The sequence below is a fragment of the Bos indicus genome, chromosome 21 (assembly GCF_029378745.1).
Source record: "Bos indicus isolate NIAB-ARS_2022 breed Sahiwal x Tharparkar chromosome 21, NIAB-ARS_B.indTharparkar_mat_pri_1.0, whole genome shotgun sequence".
In the NCBI taxonomy this organism is placed as follows: domain Eukaryota; kingdom Metazoa; phylum Chordata; class Mammalia; order Artiodactyla; family Bovidae; genus Bos; species Bos indicus.
Window position 1 is genome coordinate 59,269,811 of NC_091780.1, and position 13,396 is coordinate 59,283,206.

Consider the following 13,396-nt stretch of genomic DNA (forward strand, 5'->3'; position numbering starts at 1 on the left):
TAGCATCCTAAACTAGTCCTCTCCCTCTCTAGGCTACCTTCCCTACCAGCTTGTGTGGCAGCTGGGTCTCCAGGGCCCTGCAAGGGCCCGGGACAGAGGAGGAGGTGCTTACTGAACACACGTATGCGCACACACACACACACACTTGCGTGCACGCACATGCCAAATGGGGCAGGGCAGCTCTCTCACCTGGGACTGGATCTGAGAAATGCAATAACTAGCTGGGCCCCCAGGTCTATGTGGAACCCCTCCCTTCCCACCCTAGACCAGATGGCATGGCTGTTTGCTGCCTGTCACTAACCACGAAGACACAGGAAGTCACTTCGTCTCTCTGAGCCTCACTTCCCACACCTCTCATACGAATGTCCATTCTGGCTGCGGGCAGGGTAGCTGTAACCAGGACAGAAGAGGCATGGTGAGCCGTGAATTGCCAGGGGATGGCAATTGCTGCCAGCTCAGACTTCTTGGAGAAGGAAATGGCAACCCACTCCTGTGTTCTTGCCTGGAGAATCCCAGGGACGGGGGAGCCTGGTGGGCTGCCATCTGGGGTCGCACAGAGTTGGACACGACTGAAGCAACTTAGCAGCAGCAGCAGCAGCAGCAGACTTCTGAGTGCCAAGCCAGTGAGGATCCCTTCCTCCTTAAACACCTTCAGCACTGGCTTTGGGTATTCACCAAGCAATCAGGTGCTTAAAGAAACCCCACACGCATACTTAGTCCTGTGAACACAGGTGCCGTCTAGTGGTTATAGGCAGACCCTGCATGGCCATGCTTTCTGGGTAGGTGAACCGAAATGATTAACTCTTCAGCTGAGCTTGCTGACAGGTTCAAACTTCATGCTCTCCACGCTGTGCCCAAAATAGCGGCTCTGGAGTCAGACAAACCTTGTGCTGGGTCTCCTGGCTACTGCTACTCTGGGTTTCATCCGCCTAATGCTGGACCAGCCCCACTGCTGTTTTGTCATCTGCCTGGATGCTTGGCTGAGCACAAAGCTCCCAAGGGGACCCTGTGCGGAGGATATCTGTGTAGCTCACATGCCAAACACCCCAAGCCAAGGGCTCACAAAGGGGAGCTAACTCTTCTCAAGTGGTGTGCTAGCCTCCTCGGAGCCCTGGAGAAGTATCATTGTCCTCAGTCTTGGTCTAGTTCTATGGGGAAACATAAGTGCGGAGAGCATATGACTTTCCCAAAGACTCTTTGTTTCTGAGATTTGAGCCCAGGTCTCCTTCACTCTGAACCCCAGGCGGGTACTCTCCTTGGCTCACAGCATCCCCATATTATCCACCAACAGTCAGCAGATCTTGGGAGTGTTTTTTATTAAATCATAAAACCCCTCTGCCTACCAGGGGCGGGGGAGAAGGTTACTATCAACTGGGTGGGAATGGGGCATCTAATCCTGAAATTTGAATGGGCGGTGAGGGGGCTAAGGGGGGGAAATGGGGCCCAGAAGCCAGTGGTGCTGCCTCTTTGGACGGTGGTGTGGAGAGCTCAGGATAATGTGAGATGAGATGAGAAAGTCCCTGTGGTCTCAAGGAGACAAAACGCATCCAACCCCAGGACATAGCTGGGGTCTGCAGGAGGTCGGGTTTCTGCCTTATCTCCCAGAAGGATTAACAATCTTTCCAAAGAAGAGCAGGTTATTCATTTTAGTCTCCCAGATCATCAGCAGGAAGCGGTGGTTTATCTTGACCCTAATCGGTGTCTCCATGGGCAGCGTCTGCGCTCCGGAGCCCGCGGCTCCCTCTGTGCCCTTCTCATCCATCTTCAGGGTAGCCTTGTGCACCGCCTGCAGGAAACGGGAGTAGGGTCAGTGCTTGGGAAGCCACTTGGAGGCCCTGGATAGGCAAAAGCTAACAAGAGGCTGTGGAACAGAGCACTTGCATGCGTGCTAAGTCGCTTCAGTCCTGTTCGACTCTTTGTGACCCTATGAGTGGTAGCCCACCAGCCTCCCCTGTCCATGAGATTCTCCAGGCAAGAGTGCTGGAACAGGTTGCCATGCCCTCCTCTGGGGGATCTTCCCAACCAAATGATCAAATCCTCTTCTCTTACTTCTCCTGCTTTGACAGGCAGGTTCTTTACCACTAGCACCACCAGGGAAACCCTTGAAATGAAGTATTTCCTGCCATATCAATAAACAAGGATGTCAGAGCCATCAGCTATTCCGGCCCTCCAGATGGGACTTCCTGAGCCTGGGGGGCACTCAGAAAGAACAATGCCTAGGATCCAATGATGGTCAAGGAACTAAGGATGTGAAAAATCAAATCACAGGATGCTGGCCCCAGATAGCTGAGATACATATGAAAGGAATGATTTCAGTGAAGCCAGACTCTTGCATCTTCCCAGACAGAAAAACAGTAAATTCCTTAACTTGAAATCTCTGGTTTTCCTTAATTAACAATAATCTTTTGATGTTCAGACTACCTGCCCCTTGTCACCAACTTCTATATAACCTAACTCCTTCACCCCGCCACACCCCTACTTCCTCTGAACAGTTTTCTCAGGGTTACTTGAGATGCTGTCTTCCAGGCTTGCAGTCCTAAAAATTCCCACCGAATAAACCATAACTCTCAACTTGGAGACTGTGACTATCTTTTAAGTCAACAAGGCTCAGAGAAGAAGAGGCCTCTGCCTGAGTCACCCGGTAACTTGACTGGTGCCAGTGACCCCAGGGCTCACGGCTGCTCTGCTGTCATCAGTTAAGGATACTCAACAAGCAGATGCAGCTTGAAAGAAAAAGTGATGCAGGAGAGCATCAGTTACTGGGAGGGGAGACGGAGTGGGATTTTCTGTGTTTCCCAAGACTCTCAGGGATTCATCAATGGTAGTAATTGCAGAAAGGCTGTGCTGAACTTTAGCTGGATGGGAGGGAGGTGAAGGCACCCCTGGCCCAAAGCAGCCAGCCCCTCTGGACTCCTTTCACCCTCCTGGTGGAATGTTAAGAGGGAGTCTGATTCCAGGGTGGCTGTTAGAGATAACTCAGGCCCCAGATCCACCCCAAAGGTATCAACATCCGTGAGGAAGTAATGGACACTGGAAAATTGATGGGCTTCTGTTAAATATTGATACATTTCACTCCATTCTGCTGCTGCTAAGTCCCTTCAGTCATGTCCAACTCTTTGTGACCCCATGGACTGTAGCCTACCAGGCTCCTCTGTCCATGGAATCCTCCAGGAAAGAACACTGGAGTGGGTTGCCAGGCCCTCCTCCAGGGGATCTTCCTAACTCAGGAATAGAACCCGAGTCTCTTACATCTCCTGCGTTGGCAGGTGGGTTCTTTACCACTAGCGTCATCTCACTCTGTTCTACAGAATGCTAATTATTTTACTGGCAAGTCAATAGTTGATGTCTACACATAGAATCACAGCTGTCAACTCCAGCCCCTAGACTCCACGCCTTCTCACCTCCCAGCCTCAGGCTGAGGTGCTTTCCTCCTGGAAGATCTTCCTCCCACCTGTCTCTGCTTGCTGAAATCTTCCCCGATCTCAGTGCCTTTTGAACCTCAAAGTACGATTGCCATAAAAGTATGGATAAATTTGAATTTCCAGTTAAATTTGAATTTCAGATAAATGATGAAATTTTCAGCGTAAGTATATCCCATGCAATATTTAGGCTATACAAAAAAACATTCATTCATCACTTATATGAAATTTGAATTTCGCTGATGTCCTGTGTTTTATTAATTTAACATTTTTTTTTTAAACGTGGACCATTTTTAAAGTCTTTACTGAATTTGTTACAACATTGCTTCTGGTCTATGTTTTGGTTTCTGGGGTCATGAGGCATGTGAAATCTTAGACCCCCGGCCAGGGACTGAACCCTAACCCCCTGCATTGGAAGGCGAAGTCTTAACCACTGGACCACCAGGGCAGTCCCTGGTGTGTTGCAGTCTGTCTGCTACATCTGGGCGCCTCCCCCCACCATCTGGTCCTTCTGACTGTCACCAGCAGGCAGGGGCTCAGCCTTGCTGGAGACCAAGGGGTCCTTAGCTTGCTTATCTCTACATTATGTAGAAAAATGTTCACAACTTACTCCTCACAAGCCTGGGTCACTTGTAGGCCTGATGACTGCTCCAAGCCTCCATCCATTGTTGCACTGAACCAACTTCCAAAGTAGGACTAGGAGATCGACAGGTCTGATTTTGAAGACTAGAAACATGAGGCTTGGGAGGGTACGTGATTTGCCCAGGATGGACAGGGAGGCCTGGCGTGCTGTGACTCATGGGGTCGCAAAGAGTTGGACACGACTGAGCGACTGAACTGAACTGAACTGATAGGTGGTTCGGGGCAGTCAGGCTTGGCCTGACTGGTGGGGGCACTCTTGGCTCATGCAGCTGCTGTGAGAGTGTGTCTGGCCCGGGGCGGTAAGGCGGGTCCCTGAGCTGGAGGAGGGCCGCATCCCGGCCAGGCAGGCTTACCTCGCCCACTTTCAGGTTCCGATGAGGGGAGATCCTGGTGAGATCACCGTGTTCCTCAAAGATTTTGCTGATGCCCAGGTGGGAAAGCATCTTCTTCAGGTCGTAGCTACTGGTGATGGTCAACCTGGGCACAAACACATCTGCAACCCTAGGGAGGACAAAGTGACAAAGATGAACAGCGGGGCCCTGCCGTTTTTCCAGGCAGGCTTTAGGATGGTGACGAGGCATCTGGCCTCCCAGCCCCCGAGGTCTCAGAATTTTTCTCTATCCACAGAATAAAGAGAGACTCCTTAAGCCTGGACTTAAAAAAAAAATTTAGTTGTGCCGGGTGGGGTCTACTTCCCTGACCAGGGATTGAACTGGGGCCTCCTACATCAGGAGCTCAACCTTAACCACAGGACCATCAAAGAAGTCTCCTGGGATGGGTTGTTAAAACATCCAGGCTCTCTGACTTGTGTTCTTATTTTTCTATCAAACTACCCGAGCCCTCATCCACAGCAATGTCCCCGAGCCCCCCTGTCTCAGGACCCCTTCAGGGCAGCCATGGAGGGTCTCTCCACTATAGCCTCAGCCACACCCATGCGCTGAGCTGATGCCAGCAATCTGGTGCTCTCGAGGTAGCAAGGCCCTGAGATGGGAAGCTGGCAGAACTGAGTTCAGATCTACTCTGCCTTCCAGGAGCTCTGTGGTTGGGATCAGATGATGTCACCTCTTTAAGCCATTTGTATGAAAATGAGGACGGTGACCATGGCAACCACAGACCAGAAGGGGCTAAAGTGAGTGCCTCGTGCATCCTGCTTCGGAGGCTCAGCAGTCAGAGAGCAAGTGTTCATCCTCTCAGCCTTGAATGAGCCGCTTCAGATTCTCTGTGGTTGGGACCTGGGTTGGCGTCCCTGCCCTGGGGTCAGCCGTGCTGAGGCCCCTGTGGAATCTGGGTTCCTGTCCACGGGGTCACAGACCCCGTTTCTCTCTGCCTCTCCAAGGACCTCATTCCTGCCTATGTTTTCTTTTCCTCCTGCACAGTCCATAAATGGCTTCTACTGGACCGCCCTCAGTGGCAGACCGCAGGCTCGAACAACCCTCGTCCTCAGTTCAAAAGCAAAATCAATTCCCTTGGCCTCTAGTCACGTCTTCAGCTTCCAGCCCACGTCTTTCTTTCAGAGCAGAGAGGAAAAAAAACAAAACAAAACTTGTCCTCCCATTATTTGTTGCTGTTGTCTCTCAGTTGCTAAGTAGTATCCGACTCTTTTGCGACCCCATGGACTGCAGCCCCCCAGGTTCCTCTGTCCGTGGGATTTCCCAGGCAAGAATACTGGAGTGGGTTGCCATTTCCTTCTCTATGGGATTGTCTGGACCCAGGGATCGAATCCACGGCTCCTGTGCTGGCAGGCAGATTCTTTACCACTGAGCCACTAGGGAGCCCACTTCCATTATTGGCTCAGACCATTTTCCAGAGCGGCCACTGACCTTGGCTTGTTAGAGCCAGAGGCCAAAAATCAGGAAGTGGCACCTGATAGTCAATCCATTCTGAAGCATTCCCACCCAGATCCATGCCCTCTGCCCTCCCCTCCATCCCTGGGTGCTCCTTCTCTCATCCTTTGCTGGCTCCACCTCCTCGCCTGTCGCTCACCATTGAAGTGCTCCCAGCCTGCCTCCCACCAGGTCCTCCTTTCTTTTGTTTTTTTTTTCCCCCATCATCTGTTCTGTCTTTTTTCCCTCTTGGGGGATTTCATTCTGTGCCTTGGATTTTAACATCCACGATAGGCCCAATGACTCTCAAACTTACCTTTCACTTATCTGTTCATTTGACACAAGCTTATTTAGTGCCTACTGTATACCAGGCTCTGTTCTACATGCTTAGATGCATTTAGAACAGGCAAAAATCCATGCTCTTGAACTTGTGCTCTACTAGGGAAGAAAGACAATAAAACCATCACAACAAAAGGGAGACAAAGAGTAGATACATGGACTGGGAGTCTCAGTAAATGCCATGGGAAAAATACACAGATTGACTTGGGGATCAGGAATGCTGGAGTAAAGGGAAAGGCTGAGCAAGCTTTCAAGGGGGCAGAGGAGTCCGGCAAGTTTCTTTTTTGTGTGTGTGTGGTTATTATTATTTTTTTTTCTGAATGAAATGGGGAGTCATAGTAGAGTTAGACTTTATCGTTCAGAAATAGAATTTCTCTCCCATGAGCTGGCAGCTAAATCTGGATATCTAAGACGCATTCTTCAATTTCTCCAAAGACTTGTTCCACGTGAAGGAAACTCTGTTGGTTCACTTATCACTCATGGACAGCCCAGCTCAGTCCTAGCATTGTGTCTGCCTCTCTTAGAACCCTCCGCCACTCCTGACAGCATGTTGGGCTTGGCAGAGGTTCTCAGAAAAGGACTTTTGGATGGAGAATTATGGTGGAGCCAAGGTGGAAGAGAGAACAAAAGGACCAAGGAGATATCCTGACATTGTTTCTACCAAAGTGGAAGCTCCCCTTTCCATCTCATAGACCCACTGAAATGGAGCAGGGCCCTGTGGTCTCTTCCCTGCACGTCCTCCACCTGCTTTTAGTCTGTGGGAAAACTTTAGCCAAAGAATAAGTTTAATCAGAGAAGTGAGAAAAAGGCAGAAACAAAGGAAGGCAGTCAAATGAGACCAAATAATAATAGTTTAATCATCAAGGTCAAAGACTTTTAGTTCCTCTCAAGGGTTCAGATAATATTCTGAACCATATCCTTCGAGCTGTCTTGTAGATACTGACAATGCTACCAGGTAGAAGCAGTTAGCTACATGATGATCAGACGATAGCCATGACACAAGTGGTCACAGTTCCGAGAACTGGCCTCAAAGAAAAGGGAACAAACCAACCCTGGATCTGAAGACTTAAAACAATCAAGATGATGATCAGACCACTGATGACCAATTTCAACATGACTGCCAGAGGTTTCTGCATGGAGCCCCCTCCCTTCTTCTATAAAAGCTCTTGGTCACTGATTGTCAATCGGCCTTTAGACAGCAGTCTGCCCTTCCTCCCATTCCCTGCCCCACTGCTGGCATCCAAAGTAAAGTAAACTTTTCTTCCCATCAATTTGTCTCTTTATTGGCTTTTGAGGAGTGAGCAGCAAGACCTCCAGTTTTGGTAATATCACCATGTCTCCTGGCTGCCACAGACCCTGTCCTAGCCCAGAAGCCTTCAAGGCGCCTTGCAGGTCTACACTGATGTCAACTCCTCAGTTCTTAATTCTAGCTCTCATCCTTCCCAAGAAAAGCTGTCAGTAGGCTCGTGCCTGGGTGAGATTCTGGAGGCTTACCTTAAATCTGTTCTAATTTTATGTTTGAAAAGAAAAGTATTTAGTGACTTCAGTCCCTCAACTATTATTAATACAACTTACTTGGCTCATCCTTCACTGGTTTCATTATGACACCATGGTTGAAAACATCCTATGTACAATGTACAACTCACAGCTCCCTTTGACACCCCACTTGGGCTTGTCCTCACCTAGGACACCTCACCTAGGGTTTCTCCTCCTTCTGCCTAGGATTCTGTCTCTCCTCATCCTTCCATATGTACTGCTATTCAGCCTTGAAGATGTGGCACCAATGCCACCTACTCCATGAAGCCCTCCCTGATCACCACTGCCCACCAAGTTGCTTCATCCTCTGCACTCTTACAATGTTTAAGTATCTACATTTCTATGACTTGTTCTCTAGCATACTTCCTACCAAAATATAAATTCATCATGGAGCCCAGAATGGGCTTATCCATGGGGTAAGAGCTCAATGAATCTGAGAAAGAAGAAGCAAAGACAATGGAGGAGAGGGAGGAAGACGGAAGGTACTGCATACGTTAGGCACCCTCCTTACCTTCGTACGAGTAACTTCTTCCATCTGGCAAAAGTGTCCGGCCCCAGGGCTTGCTCCACTTGCTTCATTCTGCCCTCCTCAGGAAGAACAAAGATGGCCGTGAAGTTGCTCTGGTAAGGTATTTCCAGGATGGTACAGGAAAGCTGGTCGTCATGCCCCACTTTATACATGCCCACATGGAACATCATGGGCACCTTCACGGTCTTGTTTCTGTCCAGAATGAAATCTTCCTCTTTCGTTTCCTTTGGGTCAAACTCATGTTGCCACCTGGCTTAAGATGGAAGAATAACAGAGTGATGTAAGTGTCCTGAGGGAGAAGGGGCTACTGGATCCTGTTAACCATGGGGTCTCTGTCCCCACGGACTTAAAGAAGGAGTTTGGTTGCTCTGGTGTATCAGAGCTGGTGCACAGGAATCCTTGGCCTCATGCCATGCCCTGAACACCTCAGGGGACGTGAGCTTGGTCCCAGTTATCATTTATTCCAGTAAAGCCAAGACCAGGGCCGCTGACTAAGAGGGGAACTTCAGACTGCCCCAAGACTCAAGGCTCCTGAGGCTGAGAAAGCCTGTGGATTCTGTTACAGAAGCAGACCCTGGATCACACTTAGTGGGGGCTATTTGGGTCTGAGTGAAAATTCTCACACCTACTCCAAGCAGCCCTGGAGAAGCCCCTCTCATGTAGGACTAAGAAAACTAAACTAACAGACTGCCCTTGGGAGCATGCTGAAGTGCAGTGAACTCTTAAAACTGGGCATTTTGATTCTCTATTTTTGACCCAGAGACCTCTCTGATGGCATAAACTCAGACCTGGGTCTCTTCACTTACTACCCTCAGAGCCCCCAGTATAAGGCCCTTAGGTCCAACTCCCCAAGCTCAAATGTCTGGCTTTATTGCCAGACAAAACCTTGGTCAAGTGTCTCAACCTCCCTGGGTTTCAGTGTCCTTGTTTGCCAGCTGGGGGTATTGATGGGAATCTCACAGGGCTGCTGTGAGACTCGGTGGGGAAGGGCAGCACAGCTCAGTGACTGCGGGTAGGTAAGTGTTGAGTGGATGCTAGGCACTGTCACATCACTGTCGCTATGGTTCTTGCTGTCATACAGAGGACGTAGGGACTTTGGGAAATTCCTAATTTTCCTTTCTTCCCTGCTTTGGACAGTCTACCATTAGCCCTCCTGTTTTACCCCATAACCATCAGTCTCCTTGTGGATTTTGGGAGAGCTGAACTTCCATATTCAGGATCATGTTGTTGACAGCCCCAACAGCCTTGCCTGGTCCTAGGGATGTTGGCTTCTCATTCTCACCTATGTTGGCCAACATTTGTGTGTGTGTGCTGTGACTGGGTGTGTATCGTGTGGTAGATGCAGCTTGAATTAGGGAATATACTTTCATCTTCTTTTTCAATACCTCACCCTCAGACTTGTGGAGTCTATAACATATGGTGAGAAGACCAAGGCACCTACCAATGTGATCATGGTCACAGTGTGACCATCAACACGGTCACCATCCTGGGCATCTACTTGGAGTTATGAAAACCATAGCCATCAGGTCAAGAGAAGTGGATTCTACTCCTGACTTTCATTAGCTGGCTTTGTAGCTTTGAGTAAATTAATTAATCTCGCTCTGAATTTCACTTTCCTGATCTAAGAAATGGGGAAAAGGATGACACTTCAACCTCTACAACCAATGTTGTCTTAGGATAATCAGTAACCATAAAAATGCACATATGAGGCATTCATTTATCATTCATTTTCACTTTGAATCCTAATAACCACCCTATCAGCTATGTATCAAGGTACTCCTTTTTCAGACACGAGAAGTAGGATTCAAAGAGAGCAATTACATGTGACTTCAGGGTCACAGAGCAAGTAAGTGGACAACCATTGAATCTGACTCAAGTCTACATGCCAACATACTCTAAGCCTTACCTCGAAAGAAAATATAGTTGATAAGAAGCATCACAGTGCCAGGGTCTATATTCTTGACTAGGTTGTTGATTTTCCCCTGGGTTTTCTGACTGACATAGTTATTGATCTGCTTCTGAGCATTTTCTGAGTTCCGAAAGTTGGTGGGGATGGTGTCTGCCTTGTACATATTCCTGACTTCTGTCAGAAACTTCTGCTTGGGCTTTACCTTCTGGTCAATAAACAAGGCATTCCCGAGCCCCAGCCTTTGGTCCTGGTTCCTCTGATTCAGCCTGTGGATGAGGTAATGGAAGGCTTCATGGAGGTCTTTCTCAGGGATGTTCCTGAAGTTGAAGCCCTCCTTGATCTCAGCCAGGGTGGAGTCCTGGGCACCCAGAGACAGCATGGAGAAGGCCATAGAGATGCTCCAGGGGGAGAATAAGATGTTATTGTCAGGGCTGCTGAAGGACAGTTTCTTAAACAGCTTGAGTCCAAAGTCTGCGTTTCGCTTTGCGAGCTCCTGAGCTGTCCCCTTTCCCTTCTCTACTTGGCCCTGACTCACAGCTTCATGATTCTCTGGAGAGAAGTTGGACTTCAGAAGACCTTCCACAGTGAGGAGGCCAGCCAGAAGCAGGCCCAGGCCCAGAAAGGGGTTCATTTTTCTTGGAGCTTGTCCTGTTGAGTAGTAGACCCAAGGTTAGCAGAAAAGAGAACAAAAGAACTCCATTACCCCTGTCTTATCCACAAGGAAGACCAATGAAAGAAGTGATACTGTGACCAGCGTGTACTGGGCATAGCAGTTCATAAATGCTTTGACATTCATTACAACGTCTAGCCTTTGCAATCACCTCGGAGACTAGAAATGATGACATGAATAAGAAGTCTGAGTGTAGAGGATAGCTCTTGCTCACCCCTTCCCATGTCTTATAGTAACAGGATCTCAGTTCGTTTAAGGAATTGCTTCCTTCTCTACACTGGATCACAGTAAGAATAATCCATGGTGTGGGCAACTGACCCAAGCTAAGTCATCATAGTACTCCATCCCCCTGCCACCGAGTACTTAAGGAATGAGAAGGGGACAAAAGTCGGATCAATCAGTGTCTTTCTTTGAGAATGCAAAGTCCATTTTATCTCTGGGGTAACTGGCTTAATGTTAAAACCTGGGACCTGAATGTGAACAAGACATCCACATATAGAAGGAAAGGTGAGAGAGAGAGACAGAGAGAGAGATGGAAAGACAGACGGAAGGAGAGAAAGGAGAATATGTATTTGGTGACATCTTTGAAGTTCCTGGATTGACCTTTACCTGCAGCCCACCCACTTCCATTTTTCCAAGTTATAAGAGCAAATGAATATCCCTTTTAGAGCTGGCTGGCTTGAGTTGGTTTATTTTTCCTTACAACCAGAGCTAAATTTTCCTAGAGAGGAGAGGGGAGCTGTGAGCTGGTAGCAGCCAATGCTCACAGCATCACCAGCCCCAGGGACGTGCACCAGTTAGGCTCCTTTCAATTGACTGAAAGAGAGAATAAATGAAGAGTGACCCATGGACAGAGGACCCTGGTAGGCTGCAGTCCATGGGGTCGCTGGGAGTCGGACACGACTGAGCAACTTCACTGTCACTTTTCACTTTCATGCATTGGAGAAGGAAAAGGCAACCCACTCCAGTGTTCTTGCCTGGAGAATCCCAGGGACGGGGGAGTCTGGTGGGCTGAGGTCTATGGCGTCCCACAGAGTCGGACACGACTGAAGCAACTTAGCAGCAACAGCAGCAGCACAAGGCCTCACCGAGGAGAGCCCCATATCCTCACTTTTTTCATGCCCCCAAACCCTCTATGCCCAGGTCCTGTGGATACAGCCATCTTCACAGCAGACATGAGTCTTCAGGAAGCTTGGGACCCTGCGTCTGAAAATTCTATTAGATACTGCCTTTGCTTGCCATGATCCCTTTCTGTCTTCCAAAGGAAACTTTTTTTCAGGTATCTACCCTTCCCTTGGGCAGCTCACATTCCTCAGGGACAGGACCCCAACTCCACCTCTAAGGATAGCCCTGAATGGGGCAGGTAACCTCCACTCTTCTACTGCTGACTGGGGCCTGAGCCAGGCCTAATCCAGTCAGCGCACAGAGAGTTTCTCTTGTTAGTTTTCAGAGAGGGACAGAGGACTTAAGTGATCCAGTGAGGGGGTATCTCAGGGTTCCTTGCTGGAATGTTGGGGTGCTGTTTTCCTCTCTCCTCCTCTGGATGTCCTGACCAGGGAGATGTAGACCCAGGGACTACCATAGCCCTTAGTCCCATGAGGGGAATGACTCCAGGGCAAACCCAGAACATAAATAGGGTGCCTACAAGGGCTTTGCTGAGAAACTGAGGTTGGGGTCCCAGAGTAAGCTCACCTGGAGCCCACTATACCCTAAGACTTTCCATGATGCCAGTGTGTGATATGTGGTCAGTTACCTCAAGGCGAAAGAATCCTAGCAAATGCAAGTTTTGTTTTATTTCAAATGTTGGGACTACCGGGCAGACAAGAGTCTTGACTCTGATGTGTGACACTGAGGAAGCGCCTTCCCCTCTCTGAGCCTGGGTGATCTTCAAATACCTTTCACTCCTAATGACTCACTGTTTAGTAAAAATTAAAGACAGTCAGTGATGAACCAGGGCTCCAGGGGCGGTCTGAAAATAGAGTATAGAAATGAAGATCAGTAAAATTCCCAGGGTTGTTTCAGATAAAGGGAAGAGAACAAGAAAATGGAAAAGATTCAGTGTCTCAGGGTAGTGGGCTGGACTGTACAAAGACTGCCTGGATTAAAAATAGAAGTTTTTCCTATCCAGAGGGGCAGGCCACGTATGCATTATTTTCCAATGCCTGGGAATGAAGAAGTGAAGACATGGCTGTCAAGGAGCTGAGAGAACACTTTAGCAGCAGGATGACCAGCCAGGTGGGTTGGGAAGCGGTTTGAGCACCTTGCCCTGGGAGCCGAGCACGGATCAGGGCAGGACAGGGTCAGAACTTGGAGCAGGGAAAGGAAACTGCTGGAACTCCATCCCGGAAGCACAGATGACTCACATGCATAGTTCTACAGTGATGCCCTGTCAGTGACCCCCAAAGTCGATTCCCTACTTCACTGAGTTTCAGGAATAAGATCTGACTATTGGAATAAGACCTGGAGAAGGGAATGGCTACCCACTCCAGTATTCTTGCCTGGAGAATTCCATGGACAGAGGGGCCTGAT

The 13,396-nt window shown here is 48.9% G+C and overlaps 1 protein-coding gene across 1 annotated transcript; it reads right to left on the reverse strand.

Moving 5' to 3' along the window:
- Nucleotides 1–1,358: 1,358 nt before the first annotated feature.
- On the reverse strand, nt 1,359–10,828 carry SERPINA12 (serpin family A member 12). The gene is made up of 4 exons (XM_019984062.2): nt 10,195–10,828; nt 8,271–8,541; nt 4,415–4,562; nt 1,359–1,786 (listed from the first exon to the last, which is right to left on the reverse strand). The coding sequence occupies exons 1-4, from the start codon at nt 10,826–10,828 to the stop codon at nt 1,595–1,597; spliced, it is 1,245 nt and encodes a 414-aa protein (XP_019839621.2). The 3' UTR covers nt 1,359–1,594.
- Nucleotides 10,829–13,396: the final 2,568 nt, after the last annotated feature.

Bases quoted from the DNA above. Each gene is read 5' to 3' on its own strand.
- SERPINA12 (XM_019984062.2), bottom strand. From the start codon at position 10,828: ATGAACCCCTTTCTGGGCCTGGGCCTGCTTCTGGCTGGCCTCCTCACT. The intron at 4,563-8,270 runs GTAAGGAGGGTG...TGTCCTCCCTAG, and splicing joins AAGAAGTTACTCGTACGAAG to GGTTGCAGATGTGTTTGTGC. The intron at 1,787-4,414 runs GTAAGCCTGCCT...CGTTTCCTGCAG, and splicing joins GGAACCTGAAAGTGGGCGAG to GCGGTGCACAAGGCTACCCT.